The sequence below is a fragment of the Silurus aristotelis genome (genome assembly GCF_946808225.1).
Source record: "Silurus aristotelis genome assembly, chromosome: 21".
NCBI lineage: Eukaryota > Metazoa > Chordata > Actinopteri > Siluriformes > Siluridae > Silurus > Silurus aristotelis.
In genome coordinates, this window is record NC_139594.1 from 3884143 (window position 1) to 3907317 (window position 23175).

The 23175-nt window shown below is 39.2% G+C and overlaps 2 protein-coding genes across 19 annotated transcripts; one reads left to right on the plus strand and one right to left on the minus strand.

The window, feature by feature from the left end:
* The first annotated feature begins 46 nt into the window (after nucleotides 1–46).
* On the plus strand, nucleotides 47–18657 carry epn3a (epsin 3a). 17 transcript variants are annotated; one of them, XM_083524462.1, is made up of 11 exons: nucleotides 47–169; nucleotides 5484–6206; nucleotides 9860–9978; nucleotides 13817–13897; nucleotides 14265–14351; nucleotides 15571–15657; nucleotides 15923–16061; nucleotides 16753–16920; nucleotides 17019–17117; nucleotides 17193–17429; nucleotides 17669–18657. In XM_083524462.1, exons 2-11 carry the CDS (start codon nucleotides 5609–5611, stop codon nucleotides 17938–17940), a joined length of 1887 nt encoding a protein of 628 aa, XP_083380588.1. In that variant the 5' UTR covers nucleotides 47–169; nucleotides 5484–5608; the 3' UTR covers nucleotides 17941–18657. The 17 variants fall into 17 exon arrangements, with proteins under 17 accessions (XP_083380588.1, XP_083380592.1, XP_083380591.1 ...); XM_083524466.1 differs by lacking the exon at nucleotides 47–169 and adding an exon at nucleotides 960–1509 and having other exon boundaries at nucleotides 17022–17117; XM_083524465.1 differs by lacking the exon at nucleotides 47–169 and adding an exon at nucleotides 960–1267 and having other exon boundaries at nucleotides 17022–17117.
* On the minus strand, nucleotides 18183–21914 carry arl16 (ADP-ribosylation factor-like 16). Of its 2 annotated transcripts, none has more exons than XM_083524644.1 (5): nucleotides 21675–21914; nucleotides 21417–21486; nucleotides 20256–20372; nucleotides 19946–20061; nucleotides 18183–19635 (listed from the first exon to the last, which is right to left on the minus strand). In XM_083524644.1, exons 1-5 carry the CDS (start codon nucleotides 21758–21760, stop codon nucleotides 19470–19472), a joined length of 555 nt encoding a protein of 184 aa, XP_083380770.1. In that variant the 5' UTR covers nucleotides 21761–21914; the 3' UTR covers nucleotides 18183–19469. The 2 variants fall into 2 exon arrangements, with proteins under 2 accessions (XP_083380770.1, XP_083380771.1); XM_083524645.1 differs by having other exon boundaries at nucleotides 21417–21474; nucleotides 21699–21913.
* Between the last annotated feature and the right edge of the window lie 1261 nt (nucleotides 21915–23175).

A 23175-nucleotide genomic window follows, 5' to 3' on the forward strand; every position in this document is an offset into this window, starting at 1 on the left:
ATCAGAAGTGGGCGGAGCTTATACAGTCTATATAGGGTAGGAGCGCTACTAAATATATTTTTTATTATAGTGAGACAGTTAGACTTTATTGTCTTTTCTCCTATACACAGTGTGAAATAACGTTTTACAGGACCAAGGTGCTACATCAGATAACATAAACTGACCAAAGGTACAAGATATTTTAGATATTGTTTTTAATTGTGAAGAAATAAGTATTTTAAAACATAAGCTAATAGTTTAGTTGTGATTAATGCAAAACTTTGCTCACTGTTTTCATATTCTGGCCTCATCGCTGCTCCGAATTTTGGTCTTTTAATATCAGTGTCCTAATGCTGAACGAGGACGCCCTGGTGCTCTTGTGTTGGAAATTCTTGAAGCTGGATATAAACCCTAAATAATTGCTAGCGATATAGATTAAAGAATTTCTCTTAAATGGAGACAATCCTGACATTAATGTATATTAAGGTAGTGAATGAATGAAAGATTGAAGGAAAATTCTGTATCTGTGTTACCCAAATTGGGGTCTAACAGATACAAACTATTTAATAGATTTTTCCCATTTATTTAATTGCATTTAATCCATTAAATAGTCTACACCCCTATTAGTTTGTCTCGTTCCTATAAAAAGTCAATTTCCTGTGTCGAAAAAATTAAAATCGTAATTTTTCTCTTTAATTTTCCCTTTGATTTTCGTTTATGTGTGTCCATAAAGAAATGGGAAAATGACTTTTTTTTTGTAGTTTGGTGATGGAATATTCGTATGAGTAAAATAATAAAAATATCGGTCCTTTTTCATTTTTCAAATTGTTTTTCAAGAAAGAAAGAAAGAAAGAAACCGCATTGTATCATGTGCGCATATAGTATTACAAACGAAGTATTGCGAGCAATCTGGCAACCCTGTTCTGTGTGCGCGCACACGCGCGCGCATGTTGTGGCGTGTAAAGGGTTAATGGCTCACTCTGCACCCCTCCCTCCTTATTATCCCACACCCTCACTTCACTTGCCCCTGCCCTTTCAGGCTTTATGTGTTGAGGTGTGTTTGGGTTAGTCGGCTTATTTTTTCACCTCACACCCGAATACAAATCAGATCCCATCCTGAAACCCGAAAAGCTCCTGACTGTATTCAGAGCGCGTGTTAGGTGTGTGTGTGTGTGTTTGTTGCGGAAAGTATCGGCAGGAATGTGTACAGGAGCGATGTGGAAAGGTTGCGCACGTACGGACAGGATCCTAAAGTTGGGACGGATGTGACGAGGCATGATGAGAGGAGGTGAGGAGGTGAAGGAGGGGAAGGAAAACTGCAAACATGCAAAGTAACAACATTCGTTTCATCTTCTCATGGGGGTGAAGAAGAAAAAAAAAGTCCATTAGCTTAGCTTAGCTGAGTCACTCTGGCTCTTTTGACGCAGTGCTGGATCACACCGATGCTCTGGGAATAGAGTTTGGGGGGTTTTGAGGGTCTGAACTGGAGCTAGAGACCAAACCAAAAGCTGTGAGGAAGTAAAATGCATGGTGGGTAAGATGATGTGACCATTTAATCATGTGCTGTGAAGTGATGTGCAATGATTACAGGCTACAGATCATAATAATCATCATTATTATCCTAATGATATTCATAATAATAATAATTAATCAGAATGCAAGTTCCAGGAATACTAAACAAACCTGTGTTTGGGTATAAGATCGACAGTAGATGTGGGCTGTGTTTTACCTTCACTTCTCTTATCACTCCAAACTTTGTTTTTCCAGAAAGTAATAATCATTACTTGTTTGGTGTTTCACAACTTCCATGTGATTAGACACCACTATGAAACACGGCTAGGAAAACAAAATAAAATTGTTTTTCGTTTTTATTAACTTTTTTTTTTTTGATGAGTCATCCTGTACTTGTCTCATGTCCGTCCAGTTAAAATGCTCCCCAAAAAACGAAGTCCTGCCCCCTTGGTTTGATAATTCTACAGTAGTAGCTCCATAGCCCTATATGTTGTTGGTGTTGTCTGTGCGATTTTGGCTGCTGGATTTACTACATATTATTCTCTTTCCCATCGATCGCTCAGTGAAGAATAAAATAATTATTTTGTGTTATAAAGAGGTGAAGAGTCTATAAGTTCGTGTTTTTTACTAACATTTGTTCAGTGCTGGAATGTCGCTATCTCAGACTGATCAAAACGTATCTTTGTACAGTGTCTAAACTTTTTGTCAATAATAGTAATATAGTATTATGATTTTTTTTTTTCTTTTGTGTTAGGCAAGAATCGGCAATACTAGAATAGTATTCGATTTATTTTACTCCTTTCCACCCAAATTATATGTTTTTGTTTGGTCGTTTAATGATTTTAGACTGAGGAGTGTTTGGGTTTGGGGGAGTGTCTATAAAATGATGGAGATGAGGCATGTGTGAACCATATTTTTCTTATCATTTTATATATATTTTATTTATTAGTTATTGGTACAGATAAGAAAAAATAGAGCTCAATTAACCTCAAATAATTGAGGCTTGTGAGGGACTGAGCATTTATAGCTGCTATAATGTAAGCGATAACAGGTACAATTATGACTTTCTTTTAAAATCATTGTAATGTTTGGCAATTTACTGTAATGCAGAGTAATAAAAACACTTCAGGATGTGCTGTTACAGAAACATTTATATTGTTTCTATATGCCCATGTGAGTTTTTTATGTATTGAACATTTCAAATATTCTAACTTGTAGACGAGTGTAACTTGTAGACGAGTGTAAAAAGAACTTTAACTACTAAATGGCTTTGTAAGTCCGCTAAGACAAGGTTAAAAAGTAAACCCAAAGTATCAATTAGCACCCAAAGCGAACCTTACCTAACATCAAGGTTGTGACTTTGCATTGTGTAACACTATATGTTTTCTTATCAGCATTCCCAACGCTCATTGAAGCTATATTTGTCTTCTTGTGGTGCGTCGGTTTCTGAGGCAATGTTGGATTTGGTTGAATGTCACATACATATAAATATACATATACACACAAAGTATTAATCTATATAGATAATAATACACTTTCTGTTAATTGCAACAGAAACATTGAACTGAATTTAAAGTTTTCTTGCCAGTGGTTATTCCACTTATAGGGAGAATTTTAGTGATACATTTTAAGATCGAGTTATCACAATAGCGATGTAACAATGGCGACGTCAAACTGTAGTTAAAACGTTCAGTTTGTAAGACTCTTCTAGCAATACTCTGAGATGCACTAAATATTTTTTAATACTATGTATGTAACATCTGTTGGTAAAAACTGGCTAAATATGGAGTGAAAAGCAGTTCACGGACATTCCCATGGCATTATCGGAAGAGGAGTTTGCCTTGTGATAAAAGCGTACACTGTAAGCACTTTTCGGGTGAGAGTTTCTGTGGGTGTTTGTAATGAATCATGACATTTACATCTTCAACTATTACCATCAATGGCCCAGGACCGACTATCTAATACACTGTAACCGCAGTACCTATCAGTCACACAATCACAACGAAGCCATGATTCCCAGCCACAGAGGATGTGCTCTCATATCGATCCCAAAGATAATTCTCCTGCATGCGGTCCTCGGAGACTGCTGTTATGATCTGCCAGTAAAGCTCATCTGTTCTACACCACGTTCATTCCATTAAGATAGAACTTCTCTGTCAGGCTTATTCAGAGAGGAAACTGTGTGGAAGTTGACTTCTAGTTTGGATACGTGTTTTTTTTAAAACCCATAACTCAGAATTTCAGACCTTCGTTTAGGAAAAAACAAAGACCCCCTTAACTTGGAATGCGTACTTGGGATGTCAGAAAGGTCTCTTCAGCCCAGAGTTTAGCAAGTCTCATCGAATCAACCTGGCTGTGACATAGGACTTCTTCACCTTTTCAAGTTTAAAAACTAAACTGAATCTCCGTTCTTCATACTTTGCTTAACACCTTCACAAATATGTAAAGGGGATGGATGTATCGTAATATTTCCGATCAGGCAAATATAGTTCTTCACGTTTACCAGAGAAATGGATTGGTTTAGCCAGGTTAAGTTGTCTGAGATAACAGCACCCTCACATTTTGCTTGGAAAGAGTAATGATGGCACAACTTAAAACCGTGCCATTTGTAGCCAAACAAACCAGAATGATATGGAAGCCTGGAGCAGGAATCAGATACATCATGAGGACAAATAATTAAATACACCGAAATGTTGGAAATCTTGTTAGAGGCTATGTTAAGGATGGTATACTTCTTATCTTTACTTCAAAGAAGTGACAAATCCAAGACCATGTCACAACAAATCACCAACCTAATCTGTCGATGTGGTTCTTACCACTTCCTGAAGCGTTATTAATGTGGATTGACACATGTACAAAAGTTTGTAGACACCTGTACAAATTTAGTGCCCATTGGCTGTAATTTGCCTCTTCTGGAAGATCTTCCACTAGTCAGGTACTGATGTAGGTGAGGCAAGAAGGTCTGGTGCAGTCCGCATTATAATTTATTCCCACATCTGTTCTTTTGGGAGGTCAGAGCTCTATAGCGGAAGATTGGAGCAGGAGCACGAAGCTGCCTTTGTGCACAAGGGGCATGCTAGAATAGGTTTGGGTCACCTAGTTCAAGTGAGGGCAAAATTAAATGTTACCACATCCAAAGACATTTTATACAATAGTGTGTCTAATTTTGTGGTAACATTTTGGAGATCAACCACATGTAGTTGAAAAGGTCAGGTGTCCCAATAATATATGGTAGTCTTTTGGTATACACTTGATCAACAAAGAAAACCTCTTATTTTTAGATCCTCTTATTCCTACATTTCACTCGGGCTTGATAAAGGAATCTTTACGTTCCAACCTCTATACAGCCAGCAGTGTTTATCTTTATATGTGCATATTTAAAACAGGTTAAGCCAGTCAGGTGCCATAAGTTATTCTAGTACACTTCCTCCATGGATACAGATTGCAATGCTGGTACAATGGTGGGTAGGTGACATACGTTTCATACTTCTCTAAGTGCAGAGTATCAGATGTCCTTTTCCTTGGGTTAATTTAACAAGAATAAATTGTGCCGTTTTTCTTCCATGAAATAGGTCCAATATCAGATTGAGTCACACTGCTGATATCTGCTCCAGCACTGATAATCCTATTTAGTCTGGGTGAATCTGTCAGGAAAGCATTCACAAATGTCCTTGCTCAAGAGAAATGATAAGCTATTAGCCAAATAAACATTTCTTGCTAAGCACAGATCTATTTTGTTCTAATGAACTATTGCTCATGCACTTTTTTCCAGCAGAAGTATTACATTTCAAAAGGGGAGCTTTTTTGTTTTTAGGATTATTATAAAGAATTGTTGGTTAAATAATGACATTAAAGCCTGCTTGCTTTTTCTAAGGGTGGGTTGTTATTTTTTAAGGTTCATGAAGTGTCTCATGCATGAAGAATCTCCTCTGACTAAGTGTTTTGTTGGTATGGAAGCTAACGTTTTGTTGTTTTACTTGTTTCTACACCAGGTTCATAGCATAGTGGACTTCAATGCATACTGCTGAATTTGGTGACCTCGCTCCTCTTCAATACTCAAACCTCCACCGAATCATCTCTGTACCCCGAGGCAACATATTCCTCCAACTGAAACACCATGACGACTTCATCCCTGCGTCGCTCCATGAAGAACATCGTAAACAATTACACAGAGGCGGAGATCAAAGTGCGCGAAGCGACCTCGAACGACCCATGGGGTCCTCCAGGTTCGCTCATGATCGAGATCTCTGAGCTGACTTTCGACGTGGTGACCTTCTCCGAGATCATGGGTATAATCTGGAAGCGCTTGAACGACCACGGCAAGAACTGGCGGCACGTCTACAAGGCGCTGACGTTGCTGGAATATCTGGTGAAGACCGGCGCGGAGCGTGTGGCTCAGCAATGCAAGGAGAACATTCACGCGATCCAGACACTCCGTGACTTCCAGTACATAGACCGTGATGGCATGGACCAGGGTGTTAACGTGCGTGAGAAGGCCAAGCACCTCGTTGCTTTGCTCCAGGACAACGAAAAACTGAAGCAGGAGAGGGCCCAGGCTCGGATAACCCGCGAGCGAATGGCCCACACCAGCAGAGCCATGGTATACAGCTCCATGCCTCCACCTTACCCGGGAAGCCGCACCAGCCAACCCAGCACAGGGGCCATGTACAGGGACACATATGGTCGCTCTCGGGGCTCGCCCTCCTCCGTTAGCAGTGAGTAAGACACTATGAATAGACTGTAGTGAGTAATCAGACATGAGTGCAGGTATTGGCAGCTCTGGTGCTGACAACCACACACCAAGGTGTGATCACTAACTCATAGGTCAAATCAAACTCAAGACATAACACACATATACACACTGGTAGCATAAACACACTTAATTCTTATTGACTCACTCACTGTTGTTAAAGGAAAAAATATGTGGTGAAGTGTATTATTTTCCTTTAACCTCTACATCCAAAAGTGGGTTCATAGGAACTGAAATATTTAAATTATTTTCCAACTCATTAAAGCTTCATCCTGAGCCACACATAGTGTGAACCAGCTTAAAAAAGAATCATCATCATCTGCATCAAACCTCTTCCATGTCCATTTTTCCTCCCAACATGTCCATTCTCTGCCAGATTTCACACACAATGTCCTTCAGATAAGGTCTGGAGAACCTCATTCCAGAGTGGTGACTACATTGCTATCCATGTTTTTTTTTTTTTTTTTTTTTTTTTTTTTTTTTTTTTTAACATTATGTCCAGAATGTTTTGTGAGGCTGCACCAACAATTCATTGTGATCTACTTGATTTTGTGGAAAAGTCAAGCGGTGTCCCAATTTAATTTTTAAACAGAGGAACTATAAGGGAATGCCACATTTATTTATGTAGATAAAAGTTGGCTCAGGTCAGCGTCAGACTATAATGAAGAAAAAGCAAGCTTCGAAAGAGTTAACTCCAGATTTATTAAAAAATAATTGTGATATTTTTATAAAGCACGGCAAACAGGAGATCAGAACTTTAGTGTATATTTAGTGGAAATAACAGCATTGTATCAATTCCTTTGATGTCTGACAAGTTTGGAGAGATCTATAAATTCACTGTACCATGCAGAACATGTGAAGCTCCTATACATCTTTGTAGATTTGTAGATCTTTAAATTTAAATGGCTTCACATTGATCTTGCTCCTTAGAATCATTTCTGGGTTGATTTCGATTGGATGCCTATGTGGATATTATTACAGCGAGTGGAGTTTTAACCTCCTTGATGATAAAAAAAAAAAAAAAAAAAACACCCCCGAAGCGTCAACAATCCATCATATTTTACAGGAGGCCTGTTCTTGTGTATGGTTTTAATGACCCCCTTCATGAGCCCAACATCTCATTTTAGTCTTTTTATACTTTTTTTTTGATGAGCGATTTATTTATTTTCTCTTTAGCCGACTCTTGTCCTTTTTGCCCCAGTACATAGAAAATTCTAGCGTGAGAATGTTTTGAACTGTGCAGTACATGAATGCACTTGTGTCCCAGTTGGGCAATTCTTGCGTGTCCATCAAAAGCTTATCTGATATTTAGTGGCATGCCTGTTCCATTTTTTTCCCACCGTCCAGCAAAGGCCAGTGGGGCAGGAAGCCACTTTGTGTGTTTGTGTTAAGTGTGTGTGTGGGGCAGTACGCTGTTCTGAGCCATCGGGTTTTTCTGCTCGATTTCATTCTCCGCATACTTTATGGAACACAAGCTTCAAACCAGATGACCTCGTTTGCAAAGGAGCAGCTCATTTCACAATCTACTCCACTGGATTTTCCAGATTCGTCACCTGTTTTGTGGCCTGTCCGAAAAAAATGTGGTGCGTCGAAGGTTTGGAATAACTGAAATGTTCACCAAGGATTTTCATTGACAGCACAGAAACAGCTCTTGAGACTTTTTCCACTCCTCCGGCACAGAATTCATGGGCTAACGTTTGACAGGAGTGGTGCATTTTCCGTTCAATTAGTAACCTTTTCTGTTGATAGCATCCAGAATTTTGCTTCTTTCCCAGGAAAGAGCATGGAAATTCTGGCTTATTTGGAAAATATATTAAATATATACCACTTTATTAGGAAACCAGGTCCACCTCATTCAAGCAAATATCCCAGTCATGTGGCAGGAATGCAGTGAAATGTATAAAATCGTGCAGATGATTTACGTCCTCTGAATCGCTTGTCTTTGCTTTCACCCAAAATAACTCTTCCTCATTCTCCCCCAGTCCCAAAGCATGCAGACAGATAAACACAATTCTGATTTCCTGTTCCTCTGTTTCTCAGCACTTCTTGCCTTATGGCCTTTCAGTATTGTTGTGCTCTAGCATATTTTCCTCATCAGAGACTCTCTGTAGATGTGACCGATGATAAAAGAAAACAGTAGTACACCTAAACATTCCTGCTTTCATTCAAACAGCCAATCGTATCTCAGCAACGCAGTGCTGAAAATTGTGTGGAGACTTCAGTTAATGTTTATATCAAACGTCAGAATAAAGAAATGTGATCTGTGACTTTGACAGCATCAGTGCCAGGTGGGCTGGACTGAGTTTTTAATAATCTGATGATTGTCCGGAGATTGTCTTAGCATTTAGCAAGGACTGGTACGAAAAACAAAAAACATGCATTGAGCAGCAGTTCTGCAAATTTAGATAATAAAAAGTGGGCATAGGAAGCTAGTTTGAGCTGACTTAAAGAATGTCATAATATCACTTTTTACAACCATGGTGAGCAGAAAAGTACTGAACCTTAAAAAAGATTGGCTACAACAGCAGAAAACCAGTTCGGGTTTCACTCCTGTCAGCTGAAGCTGTGGCTACAGTGGCCACTGGTTTACCTTTAGATGGATGGTTGAAGATTGAAGAAATAACACCTGGTCTTTTTCTGATCTTCAGCTGGTCTGGTTGGGCGATTCTGCTGCCACTAAAGCCTCAGATTCCTGTTCTTAGCTGACAGAAGTGAAACCTTTTGGTTTTTGGCTTTACCTTGAATAGAATAGATATAAACAGATATAAATAATACAAACAGAACGAGTTACCAATTTAAAGGAAAATGTCAATTATGTATTTTATATATATATATATATATATATATATATATATATATATATATACACTTCAAAAAAGCTAAAGTAAAAATATCTTTAGTATTTTATTTTGGAAGATTACAATAAACCAAATACGAGTTTATTAAACCTATATCTGGACATTATTTGTATCAACTTATCACAAGTTTTGTTTCCTTCTAGATAGAAAAGACAATTTCAAGCTAAAATATTTGGAAATGCCTTTAAATGTATAAATGATAACCGGTTGCTATGTGAGGGAACATAAAGCCTTCAATTTACTATATATATATTTTCTTAATTTAAGTGGATTAATGCTCCCCATTTTTTCCCCTAATATGGTACAATTCAGTCGAGACCAGGCACTGGCTGTTGGCTTTAAGGCCTTTGGTCTAGTTTCATCCAAAGTGTGTGTGTGTGTGTGTGTGTGTGTGTGTGTGTGTGTGTGTGTGTGTGTGTGTGTGTGTGTGTGTGTGTGTGTGTGTGTGTGTGTGTGTGTGTGTGTGTGTGTACTAGAGCCTGTATGGAGTATAACAACCAACACCCATCCTACACACACACACACACACACACACACCAATTCTGCACCTCAAACTGCCCTACACAGGCACCCCATTGTTCCTCGCAGCATGAGAGAGGCACCCGGGCATGGAGCCGCACTCATTTGGGTGCTCGCTAAAAACTTAATATGCAGAGGCTGTCACTGCCATACTGTTTCACAATACCATGACTTTTTCTAAGATAAATAAAGACATGTTTTCATCACAGTTTTTTTCCTATCTATCTCTGTCTTTCCTTAGTGTCCACTTCTCCTACTCATCTGGCCCCGGAGCTGGAGAAGGCGCGGCCGCAGACCACTGGCGAAGAAGAGCTACAGCTGCAGCTGGCGTTGGCTATGAGCCGAGAGGAGAGCGAGAAGGTGAGGATCACTTACAGAGCTCGTACTTTCTCTCTTGCTGGCTCATGCACATGCATTTGCCTGTGAAAGAGAGAAAATAATGATGTAAGATGATCACATCCTCGAACATCCCAAATACAAAATGCGTTGTATTTGCTATTACGAGTTATAAAAGAACATAACTCGCAGGGCAACACCGTGACACTTCAGGCTGTTCTGAGTCACAGTGTGCATGGTTTGCGTGTAAATTCCCGAACGTTGGAATCTGACACGGTTTGCTTGCATGCAACTTCAGGTTATAGAATGGAAGTATGTTTAATTTTTAATAAGGTGCACTCCTGCAGAACATTTTTCAGGTTAAGGTAATACTTTTTTGTTCTCCACTATAAAGTCTACAGCAGAATCTGGCTCCTGATGAGACAGATGTTGGACAGCTGCTGCCAATAGAGACTGTTACTCATTACATCGTTGTTTTTATCCCCTTACAGACAACATAACTAAGGCCATGCATTGTCAGGATGTTCGTTTTAAGCTTTGTTGTTTTTATTCTGCTACACGATAGCTATTGACAATCATATATAACATGAAGTTCTGCTCTGGAGTTTGTCAATTTATATATTAGGAAAATATTTTGAATCCTGATTGATTTCAATTCGTATAAGTGGTGACGATTAAGCTGGAGGAAGTGTTAGTATGGTGCTTAGTAGGTGCTATTTCACAATTTCGTCACCATTTGGTCGTTTTCAGCTCTCTGAGTTTTGCATTCTATGGCGTTTTGTGGGCGTGGCTAAATGGAAATCTGCCATGCTGAGAACGCTTATGGTAATTTGTGATATAACAACATATACATATGAGTATGCATTTAGGAACTTTTGTAAATCTAATGTGATTTTTACATTCAATTTGCCCAACTAATATACACTATATGGACAAAAGTTTGTGGACGCCTGACCATAAGGTTGCCACGTGCTTTTCTTCTTCAATGTCTCATTCCACATCCGGTCCATATTTACTCTTATAATGACCTCCACTCTCCACTCTCCACTCTTAAGATTTTGGAGTGTGCTTGTGGAGATTTGGGTGAGTTTATTTAGCCACTTAGGTGTTAGTAACGATGTAGGTGAGGTGAGAAGGCCTGTAGTCAGAGTGAATAATTCATCCTAAAGGGGTTCATTAGGGTTAAGGTCATAGCCTTATTGAAAGGTGATCAAGATCTAACACGCCAACCAACGTTAAACATATCATGTAGCTGGCTTTGTGCACAGGGCACTGTTATGCTGGAACACGTTTGGCTCAAGTGCAGGGAAAATTTAATGCTACTGCATCCCAAGGCTTCCGATGCAATTGTGTCCCTCAACTTTGTGGTAAAACTTTAAAGAAGAACCACATATTGCTGGACATGTCAGGTGTCCTAATACTTTTGTCCATAAAGTGTATAACTATATAGGCTATAAATGTCCCTAAATCCATAAATGCATTACAAAATATTGTTTAATACCACAATAAAGACTCTCCAAATCAGAATATCAGAGAATTACCTAAACACGAATGGGTATAGTTTGTTATTAAACATCTGCTATTATTTATTATCAATAGAAACACTGTAATTTTTTTACTATTTTACATGCAAGGATTTTCCTCCTTTATTTACACTTACACAAAGTAGATATAAGTAGGATGCACTCAAATGTCTGCATTGGCTAAGATTCAAAATCAGTGCACTCATAATTTCTCAGTGTTTTTTATTTTATTTTAGTATTTACACAAATAGTATTTACACACTACACAATACAAGCCAATGTTGAGCTTCCACACAAGCTTAGTTCACAAATCTAAACGGCCTGACGTTGCGTTTGCCAACATGCGCTGTAGCATCTGGATCTGGATATGTGCTTTAGTAAAAATGCATGAATGGACTGAAGCATTGATTTTGTGCTCATGTGTCAGCCCCTATGAGAGCATATTGACAGAGTAAATGATCTGGGTGTGTGTAAGTGTGGCTTTGTGGGTGCTGGTGGAAAGGGCAACTCTTAAAAGACAAAATGTCAGCTTTAAAGTTTACATTTAAGTGCAAAAATAAAGAAATATTTATATTTGTAACACTCACCTTACTTCTCCATGACTATTTTGGATACATCATAATGAACACACATATATATATATATATATATATATATATATATATATATATATATATACAGTGAGGAAAATAAGTATTTGAACACCCTGCTATTTTGCAAGTTCTCCCACTTAGAAATCATGGAGGGGTCTGAAATTGTTATCGTAGGTGCATGTCCACTGTGAGAGACATAATCTAAAAAAAAAAAATCCAGAAATCACAATATATGATTTTTAAACTGTTTATTTGTATGATACAGCTGCAAATAAGTATTTGAACAGCTTGGTGAAAAAAGGTCCACTGTTGGAGCAATTATTAGAAAATGGAAGAAGCTAAACATGACTGTCAATCTTCCTCGGACTGATGCTCCATGCAAGATCTCACCTCGTGGGGTCTCAATGATCCTAAGAAAGGTGAGAAATCAGCCCAGAACTACACAGGAGGAGCTGGTCAAAAGAGCTGGGACCACCGTTTCCAAGGTTACTGTTGGTAATACACTAAGACGTCATGGTTTGAAATCATGCATGGCACGGAGGGTTCCCCTGCTTAAACCAGCACATGTCCAGGCACGTCTTAAGTTTGCCAATGACCATTTGGATGATCCAGAGGAGTCATGGGGGAACGTCATGTGGTCAGATGAGACCAAAATAGAACTTTTGGGTCATAATTCCACTAAACGTGTTTGGAAGAAGAAGAATGATGAGTACCATCCCAAGAACACCATCCCTACTGTGGGGGTGGTAGCATCATGCTTTGGGGGTGTTTTTCTGCACATGGGACAGGGCGACTGCACTGTATTAAGGAGAGGATGACCGGGGCCATGTATTGCGAGATTTTGGGGAAACCCCTTTCCCTCAGTTAGAGCATTGAAGATGGGTCGAGGCTGGGTCTTCCAACATGACAATGACCCGAAGCACACAGCCAGAATAACCAAGGAGTGGCTCTGTAAAAAGCATATCAAGGTTCTGGCGTGGCCTAGCCAGTCTCCAGACCTAAACCCAATAGAGAATCTTTGGAGGGAGCTCAAACTCCGTGTTTCTCAGCGACAGGCCAGAAACCTGACTGATCTAGAGAAGATCTGTGTGGAGGAGTGGCCAAAAAACCCTCCTGCAGTGTGTGCAAACCTGGTGAAAAACTACAGGAAACGTTTGACCTCTGTAATTGCAAATAAAGGCTACTGTACCAAATATTAACATTGACTTTCTCAGGTGTTCAAATACTTATTTGCAGCTGTATCATACAAATAAATAGTTTAAAAATCATATATTGTGATTTCTGGATTTTTTTTTTTAGATTATGTCTCTCACAGTGGACATGCACCTACGATGACAATTTCAGACCCCTCCATGATTTCTAAGTGGGAGAACTTGCAAAATAGCAGGGTGTTCAAATACTTATATATTTATATATTATATAATAATTATATATATATATATATAATTTTTTATTTTATTTATTTCTATATTTTTTTGAGCTATTTAAAAAATACAAAATCTGTATTTTCCAAAAGCAAGTTTTTAATTATCGTTAAAGATAAACACATTTATTTTATTTGTTCATGAATAAAATGCATTTAAAATATTGACATTATTGAATGTAGGTGATTTTTATTTTTTTACCAATATCTTATGCATTACTCCTTATAATACATAATACCTGATTAGTAAAGCGTTTCTATACAAATGAAGTTGTCAATAAAGAGAAATCGGTCAAGTTTGACCACTTACCCGTTTTCTCTAGCCACCACCTCCTCCTGTGGATATCGATGAACAGACACAACTCCAGATTGCAATGAGCCTCAGCAAGGAGGAGGCCAAAAAGGTATAGCGCCGAAAGGACCGACCGCTTCCTAACCTCCCCTTCCCCTGCTTGATCAGCTCCATCGCCTTACTGCATCTGTGTCTGTGTGGTTACTGCTGAATGTGTTGGCTTTTCCATGAACCTTAGAGGAGCATGCATGTCTTTGCTTCACTAACCAGCTCTTTTCACATCCCTCGCTCCCACACTAATGGAAAGAGATGGCTTTATCTGTCGATTGCTCTGACCTGTGTTGATAAAGGGCCTGACCTCTGTCACATGGTGTGGCAATGACCAGCTCTTTGCCTGGATACATACTTCAGCATGCATGAAAGAGTTGCCAAAGAATCATGCCATAAACTAATGGTCTTCTCCGTATCTTTTGTTAAAGAAGCCTCTTCCCGCTGTCCCCTTGGACATGGATGAAGAGACGCAGCTTCAGATTGCTCTGAGCCTCAGTAAGGAGGAACACCAGCAGGTATGAGCTCTGTGTGGACAGTCAGGGGAAATAAGTGGAATAAAGTAAAAAACTCTGGAAAGAGTTCGACTCCATGTTGGCAGAAAAATGATGACAACCTTAAAGTATGGATGTAGGAGGTGGCATCATGATATGGAGCTTCGGTTCGGTTCTGTGGCATTAAAAGTCGTCGGAGAAAACGTGAGTGGTGTGACGTTCCAGTGTTTATCAGACGAGCGGTACATTTCTTGGCCAAGAAGTTAAAGATGTAAAAAAGGAGGATCCCAAACATACTTTCCTGACTTAAATCCGAATTAAAATTGACTGAGGATTATGGAACAAATCAGTTCAGCAGAGATATCGTTATATCCTTCAGTAACTGAGGACAATCTGGCAAGATAAATGGATCAAGATTAAAACATAATACGACACAATTACTACTTGCTGTCCCAAATCTTCAAACTGCTGTTATTCTGTGGTGGTGGAATAGTTTTATTCTTGGAATGCAAACTTTTCTTATTTGTACCTACACTATATGAACAAAAGTTTTGGGCCATCTGACTTTTCCAGCAATATATGGTTCTTCCCCAAACGGTTATCACAATGTAGGATGTTTTTGTAAGCAGTGGAATGCCCCTGTGCACAAAGCTCCATGAAGATATGCTTTACATTCGATGGAGTGGAAGATCTCCTGCTATAGAAAAAGCCCTAACCTCAATCCTATTGAACACCTTTGGGATGAATTGGAACACTGACTTCACCTACAGCAGTTCCTGAATTTACTAATACTCTTGTGTCTACATAAATCTCACACAAATCTCCAGAAGTACATGCCAAAATCTAGTGAAACAACTTTCCAGAAGAGTGGAGGTTATAAAAGCAAATGGGGACTAAATGTGAAATGGGATACTGAAAAACACGTACCAATCTTAATCTCAGGTGTCCCCAAAACTTTTCCCATATAGTCAGGACATAACTGGTATGAATCGGAGGTTTGAACTTATTTCCCTTTTCTCGTCATGGCTAATCTTCGCCACAAACATTTTCCTATTGCTAATTTAGGACTTTTGGTTCATCTTCTGTGTAAATCTGTAAAGAATGTGCACTTTTAACCCATTTGGTTTCTTTGGCATATTTCCATTATTGTAGAAGATTAATAATTAGCAAGCAAGCTGTGTGAAGGAAATTCCGAATAATGACTGTACTTTACATGACTTTTGTGTCTTCTTTGGGTTGCCAGGAGGAGCGAAGTCGCCAGGGAGATGAGTCGTTGCTCCAGAAAGCTCTTGAAGAGAGTAAACGAGAAATGGAAGCCAAAGCAGGAGGGGTATGAACCAAGAACATTAAGCGATTTATCTTGAATATTGACCATTTCTCTTCACTCCTTAAACAGCACCAGACACATATACAGTACTTAAAGAAAAAAGTACGCTATAAATAAGTTTTTGAATATGTAACCTTCTCTGAAACATACCTGGCACTGCAGTTTCTGAATGGCCCTTTTTCCTACAGCCACAAGCAAAGGCTAAGCAGTGAGGAATGGCCTATAAAATATCTCTTGTCTAAAAGTGCTACTTTCTCTTCCCTGGCAGTCTGCCATGTTGGATCTCATGGAAATTTTTGTTCCTGCCTCTGAAGCGCCACCTAGTGCCAATCCGTGGGAAGCGTCTGGAGCTGGTGGTCAAACGCAGGCTGTGGGATCATTGATTGTCGACCCTTGGGATTCTCTGGGTATTGTTGGCTATGTTTTTAATACACTACATGCTTTCTTTCTGATAGAACAGTTAGGGGAAAAACATCTCATTTAAATATAGTCTTGGATCATGAGCTACAAACGATGAATATATTGCAATACATTTGAATGGAGCACTTGTAGCTACACACACAGAATTTGTTTTCTGATCCTTATTAGCTACAGTTTAAAAGGTTTATTGGTTATTATTAGATGTTTAATTGTCTTCAATTGTTCACAAACTTAGGTACTACTAAAATAAGCCTTTTTAGCTGTAGTGATTAATTATAAATGCACATTTGGGCTTTTACTGTAGCAGCATTGATTTCTTTCAGTTCATAACATTCATAACTATGACCAATGTGGCACATGAATCCATTTTAACCAATCCCTTCATTTAATCATTCCAAAAAAACATCAATCTACCAGGAGAAAAACATATGTACATCAAATACAAATATCTACTGTTTACAAATGGTGCAGTATTTTGTAGAATAATTAAATAATTTTGAGAAATGGTATGACAACCATAATCTAAATGGCCATACCTTCATTAATCTCTTTTTAAAATCACAGAGTGAACAAGGTGTGTTGGGTTGAACTTCTGATCCTCCAGCAGTTGACAGTTGATTAAACCTTTTAGAAACCATTAAACTACTGCAGTATGACATTTGCCATATTTTCAAACAGAACAAAGCTCCTCAGCCCGAGGTGCAGGCAGCTTCTGTCCAGGACCTCCAAGTATTCATTCTCAACCTTGGGACCATCGGTCACGTCCTCCTGACCCGTGGGATGCTCCTCAGACCACCCCCAGTCCTGTTCCCTCAAATCAGACATGGCTCTCAGCTGCTGCTCCTGGTAGGAACAATATATTTGGTCAACATTATAAACTAAAATAAATAATACCATGCATAATCATATGAGTGATTTTATTGATATTTGTGGATTTGTTTTAGCAGCCACAGGAATAGATCCTTTCTCTGCACTAGCATCAGACAAAAAAGGGTCTTCTGTCCCTATAAAAGGCTCTTTACCATGGCATGGGAGTCCCACAGGTAAGAATTTTAGACCTTAATAAACTAACACTAATTTTGTACAGATTTTTATTGCAATAAACAATATTTGTTCAGATGGAGATTTTTTCGATGATGCCATGGATGGAGGCCAGGTGAACGTCAATGGCCGTGGTGAGGGAAGTCCAGAGTTATTTGACCTGTCTCGTCTGGGAGAATGTTTAGCAGAGCCAGTGCCTCAGACCTGTAGCGCACCGGAAGCCTTTCTGGGTCCGGCAGCGGCCTCGCTCGTCAATCTTGACTCCTTGATCCCACCGAATCCCACTCCCAAAAACTTAAACCCGTTTTTAACAGGTGAGACTGAGTGGGATGTTACACAGCATGCAAATTCACACAGGTGCTTCACATGATAATTTTTATCTCTCACCACTGACTAGTTAGGATTGTACAGAAGACATGAAGAGACCATAACAATCCTTTTTGTATCTATAATGCTTTTGTCAAAGTTCCAACTTTTTATATAGTACATCAAGCATAATGTGAACTGAACATCTTGACTTGAATGATTATTTTTTTTGTCTTACTCCCTTTAGGTCTGAGTGAACCTTCTGTCACAAATCCATTCCAGAGCGAGCCTACACGGCTTACCCTCAATCAGATGCGTCCCGGCTCTGCTTCCCCTGATCCCAGCTCACTGCAAAACAGCACCTCTCTGCCAATGCCTGTGGGCAGTCAGCCCTTGTCCTTACCCAGCTCCTTCACGCAGCCTTCAGAGGGACAACCTAACATGTCTCAACTGCTGCCCCCCACATCATCCACATCCACACACGGACAGCCAGACCAGAGTCAGAACCCGTTCCTCTGAGGGCTGGTGTGAGCTACATGTGGCCTGAATGTATGCTTGCTGGCCTGAGTAACGATGCTTATAACGGAGTGACGATTTAACTGCAGACTCGGATCTAAACTGGAATTATAGCTCAAATTAATGACACTACTGTTTTTATACAGGATAACTGTTTTCACGGCTCTTTGCTATTGCCACTTATCCTCTTATATCCATCTGCACTACAGAACCAATGTGTCTTCAGCAAATAAGCAAGCAGCCTGTTTTCTTTCTTTTTTTTTTTTATGTATTGGAACATGATCTACTTTTAGACCAAACTTTAGCCTACTCCATAATGTCCAGTGACTTTACAACTCTCTAGACCTGCTTTAGTAACCCTTCCTGTAGTGTTCCATACACCCTGGGGACTTCCTGTTCCACTTTTCTTCTGTATTATTCATTCTGGATGACTGATCTTAATGAGCAGAATAGCATGGAAGCTAGCCATCCTGATAATGAAGCTCTCCCAGTCAAGCAAGTCTGATCAGTGTGCCAGATATTTAACACCAGACCAAGACATGTCTGTCTGTCTGTGTTTTGGGTTTTTTAAAAAACTGTCTTTTAAATTGGCTGCTAAGTGAACACACTTCATGAAGGGAATGAATTTACTGTGGAGTGATGATTTACTAACAGAATGTGTGAATAAGAGACTTCTGGAAATAGAAAAGATTTCTCACCAAATATAGGAATGAAAATGCATCTCGCTTATGATTATTTTGCTTCATGGTTGTGTTTCATAAGTTTCATTACTTACATTAGTCAGAAAATACTCTTTTATTTATTATTATTTTGTATTTTTTTTGACCAGAACACCAATATTATGCAAAGCCAGAATCTGGTCACATAACAGAATAATCTGCACCTGTATTTGTTTATTACTTCAAATGCACTATATCGACAAAAGTATTGGGACACCAAACTTTTTCAGCCATATTTGATGCTCTGCCAAAAGTTGGAGGCATACAATTCTGTAGGACATCTTTGGATAAAGTGGCATACAATTTTCTCTTCGCTTGAATTAGAAGACACAGAGACATTTCCTCAATCTCATCACTTTTGGGATGCACAGAAGTGTGTTTTATCTCCACTTACACAAGTACTTTTACCGTTTGCACCCGCCTGTGATGAATTCTAATTACACTTTTTTGCATTTTCTAAAATATACACAAACTAGTAGCATCATTTATACCACCGCAGCCATGACCGGGCATTTACTAAGGATGTCAAGTATTTTTTTCATGCTAAAGATCAGATGTGAGAATTTCTGGAAAACTGACAAGTATCATTACCGCTTCCAAAGCGAGACTGAAATTTACCTTTTCATATCAAATCATCGACCACAAAAGTGTGAACTTATGTAACAGTTGAGCTGATTTTATCATCTCCGTTGCATTTTTTGCCCAGTTTGATGAAGCTGACCAGGTTGTGATCCTAGCACGGATGTTTGCATTATGTACTGTTAGGCTCTATGTGTCAATATCTTCCATGATCAGATCTTCATATCATCCAGGTCAGTCAGGTTGAGTCGAGTCCAACCAGTTGAGCACTTCCTGAAGGCCCTTACCAGAGCGAGCACTGAGCTCCAAAACTGTGATCGACTGGGGAGCAGAGGCAATGATGTCATCTATCCTGAAGAGTGATTTCATTTCCTCTAGGGACATGATACAGGGAAGGTCACTAGAAAGAAAATGAAAAGGCATTTTCAACAACAAGCTGTAATCCTGAAGCGCACCTGAATCACTTTCTACACCTCATACCACTGCGAGTCCTACTTCTTTCAGCCTGGAAATCAATTGAAATCTTATTTAAGCTTAAATACCAACATACATTGCATACATGCAATAATGTTTTGAACAATAAGTAATTCACTGAAGTTGCCTTGATAGACTATAGAATCGGTCATTGAGAACACGGCTGCTGTTTATTTTTATGAAAAGCATAATGAAGCATAAATGAAGCATAAAAAAAAAAACGTTAAGACTCCGACCTCTTGTTAAACAGCACGAGCACAGAGGCGGACCGGAGTGGCTCGGCTGAGAGAACACCCAGCAGCTGGATGCAGGAGGAGGAAATCTGTGTGATGTTGGCCGAGTCTATCATAAACTGAAGACAAAAGCACAGTCATTTTTTTTCAGTTGCATACTAGAATGTATGAAAAATGAGCAAGAAAGAAAGCATGTGAAAGTAGTTTTTTTACGGTGTGAAATATGAAATTAAATGATGCACTGATATTGCTGAACCTGCTGTAAAGTCAAATATTTCTATACAGTCTGACCTCCTGCATCATTTCCACTCACAATCACAGATGTGCAGTCCCTAAAGTAGCTGGGCCAGATGGGACCCATGCAGCCTCCTAGCTCTCTCACGGTCACTCTTCTCTTCCTCAGGGTCAGATCAGTCAGGTTGGTGCCCACCTGTACAATAAAATAAACCAGCTCATCTATACAGTGCATCAGAATCAGTGTCTGAACAACGCATTGGCTGGTCTGGTTCTCCAGCCAGCACCATCACTTGGGTGTTATATATATATATATATATATATATATATATATATATATATATATATATATATATATATATATATATATATATAATATTAACAGGTACCTCTAGTTGTTCTTTAACTCTTTTACATCCCAAAAATTTCATAACATGCTTCCAATGTCTGCCATCTAAACAGCAGTGTCACTGGCTATTTTCAAATGGCCTTCAAACTAGCACTTATTTCCCCCCCGGTTGTTTTATGTATTTCGGAAAAAAAACATGCTTCCTAAGTCTGCAACCTAGTGTTTATGTATTAATTGATAGAGACCTCAAAGCTCTTTTGTACATCTCTCTGGATAAGGGACATTCCAGATGTCCCTATTATGCTGTTATAATAACCTCCTCTCATTCTGTTAGGAAAGCTTTACACACGGATTTCAGCGGGAGACTGTGTTTAGTGACAAGATAAGGTAAGGAGGTCTGAGTGATGTTCACTGGGGTTCACTGTAGGACACATTTGAGTTCCTTCGACTCCAACTGTAGACAAACCATGTCTTCATGGAGCTCACTACTATCATGCTGGAACAGCTTTGTGTCTCTAAGTTTCAGTAAAGAGAAATCCAATGCAATTCTAAAGACAGCAAATGCAATTCAAACTTTGTCTGGAGAAGAGGCAGAGGACTTTGTGATGTCCAAGTGTCTACAGACTACACCAAGTGTAATTTTGTATTGATTGGGGATTATTCCAGCACCTTTGGAATGAATCTGAAGTCTAGTAAACACCCTTTCCCAGTAGAAGGTTATTTAACAACACATAATAGGGAATAAGTCTGGAATGAGATGTTCACATGGGTGTGTGCCAGCTGAATAGAAACTAGTACATTTTGGTGGATGTGATAGTTATGATCAAGTGATGAGGGTGAAGCTCAGGCAGGCAGAACATCTTTTTCCACTGTCAGAAGCAGTTAACCCACCGTGGGCAGGGTAGCTGGAGGTTCTCCTACATCTGCAGGTTCACCCTTCTGACCCAGCTGTAGCTCATTGCTGAGGAAAAGAACAACTTTTGGAGCTTGCAGAACATTAAATAGCTTCGTGAGGGGAATTAAAATTACAATAATATATGTACCCAACCCTGAATGTGTCATTCCTAGCCAGAAATACTCAACAATATCGTTTTTTCCCCTCCCAATATATTTAATTACAATAAAAATACGGCTAGTCAGCTAGCTTACCGGCTAGCTAGCCGAGTAAGGATATTTTGCAGGCGTTTCAGGAGCAGCGTTTTTCCGACGCCGGTCGCACCAAGTAACAAACACATAATTATTGGATAATAATTTATAAACAAACCAAAACACAAAATGTACTGTTAAAAAATTTAATAAAGAAATAAAATAGCTAACTTGCTAGCGTGGTTTATGGCTAAAGAAGCAGCTGGTGGTTACGTTACCATGACAACGTCCAATCCTATTTCAAAGTAAAAGTAACGGATCTGCCCGCACTCACATCTGCACACTTTATAGACCATAACAAGAGAAACTATCTGCACCCCTGACCGTCACACCCATATGTGGTTACTTCACAAATTTTAAGCCCACAATTACATGATCCATAGAATTTTCTTTTACTGGAACTAAGAGGTCCATACATGATCCAGCAAGACAACACTTTTGCTTATGAAGGAAACTCCAACAGGACATGGACCAACTCAAGTGTCCTGCAAAGATCCCTGACCTTCTTTTAACTGGAACAAAGAGGTCCAAACCTCTTCCAGCATGACTTCACAAAGCGAACTCCATTAGGACAATTGAGTGCCCTGCACAGATCCCTGAACTTCCCTGTTCTGAACCTAATAGGTCCAAACCTGTTCCAGCATTGTTAAATAAACATACAGTACAGACCAAAAGTTTGGACACACCTTCTCATTCAAAGAGTTTTCTTTATTTTCATGACTATGAAAATTGTAGATTCACACTGAAGGCATCAAAACTATGAATTAACACGTGGAATTATATATTGAATTATATACATAACAAAAAAGTGTGAAACAACTGAAAAATGTCATATTCTAGGTTCTTCAAAGTAGCCACCTTTTGCTTTGATTACTGCTTTGCACACTCTTGGCATTCTCTTGATGAGCTTCAAGAGGTAGTCACCTGAAATGGTCTTCCAACAGTCTTGAAGGAGTTCCCCGAGAGATGCTTGGCACTTGTTGGCCCTATTGCCTTCTCTCTGCGATCCAGCTCACCCCTAAACCATCTCGATTGGGTTCAGGTCCGGTGACTGTGGAGGCCAGGTCATCTGGTGCAGCACCCCATCACTCTCCTTCTTGGTCAAATAGCCCTTGATGCCTTCAGTGTGACTCTACAATTTTCATAGTCATGAAAATAAAGAAAACTCTTTGAAAGAGAAGGTGTGTCCAAACCTTTGGTCTGTACTGTATATCTTAAAAAACTAGTCCCAAAATCTAGAGAAACATTTGTTGAGACCTGATGTTGAGGTGTGCACAAGATCTGGGCCATGTGGTGCATGTTTCTGAGAAGATTCATAACATTTTTAACATGAGGGGGGAAAAAGTCACCAAGAGTTTTTTTTTACAGACTAACATTAACATTTTTAAACCTCTTGCTGGGGTGACACCTGATCATTTCGATTACGTCTTCATATTTATTTTTAGCTTTCTGCTCAGGGAGGAAGTGACTGTGGGAAATGTGCTGTTTAAATTTGTTCCCTTGA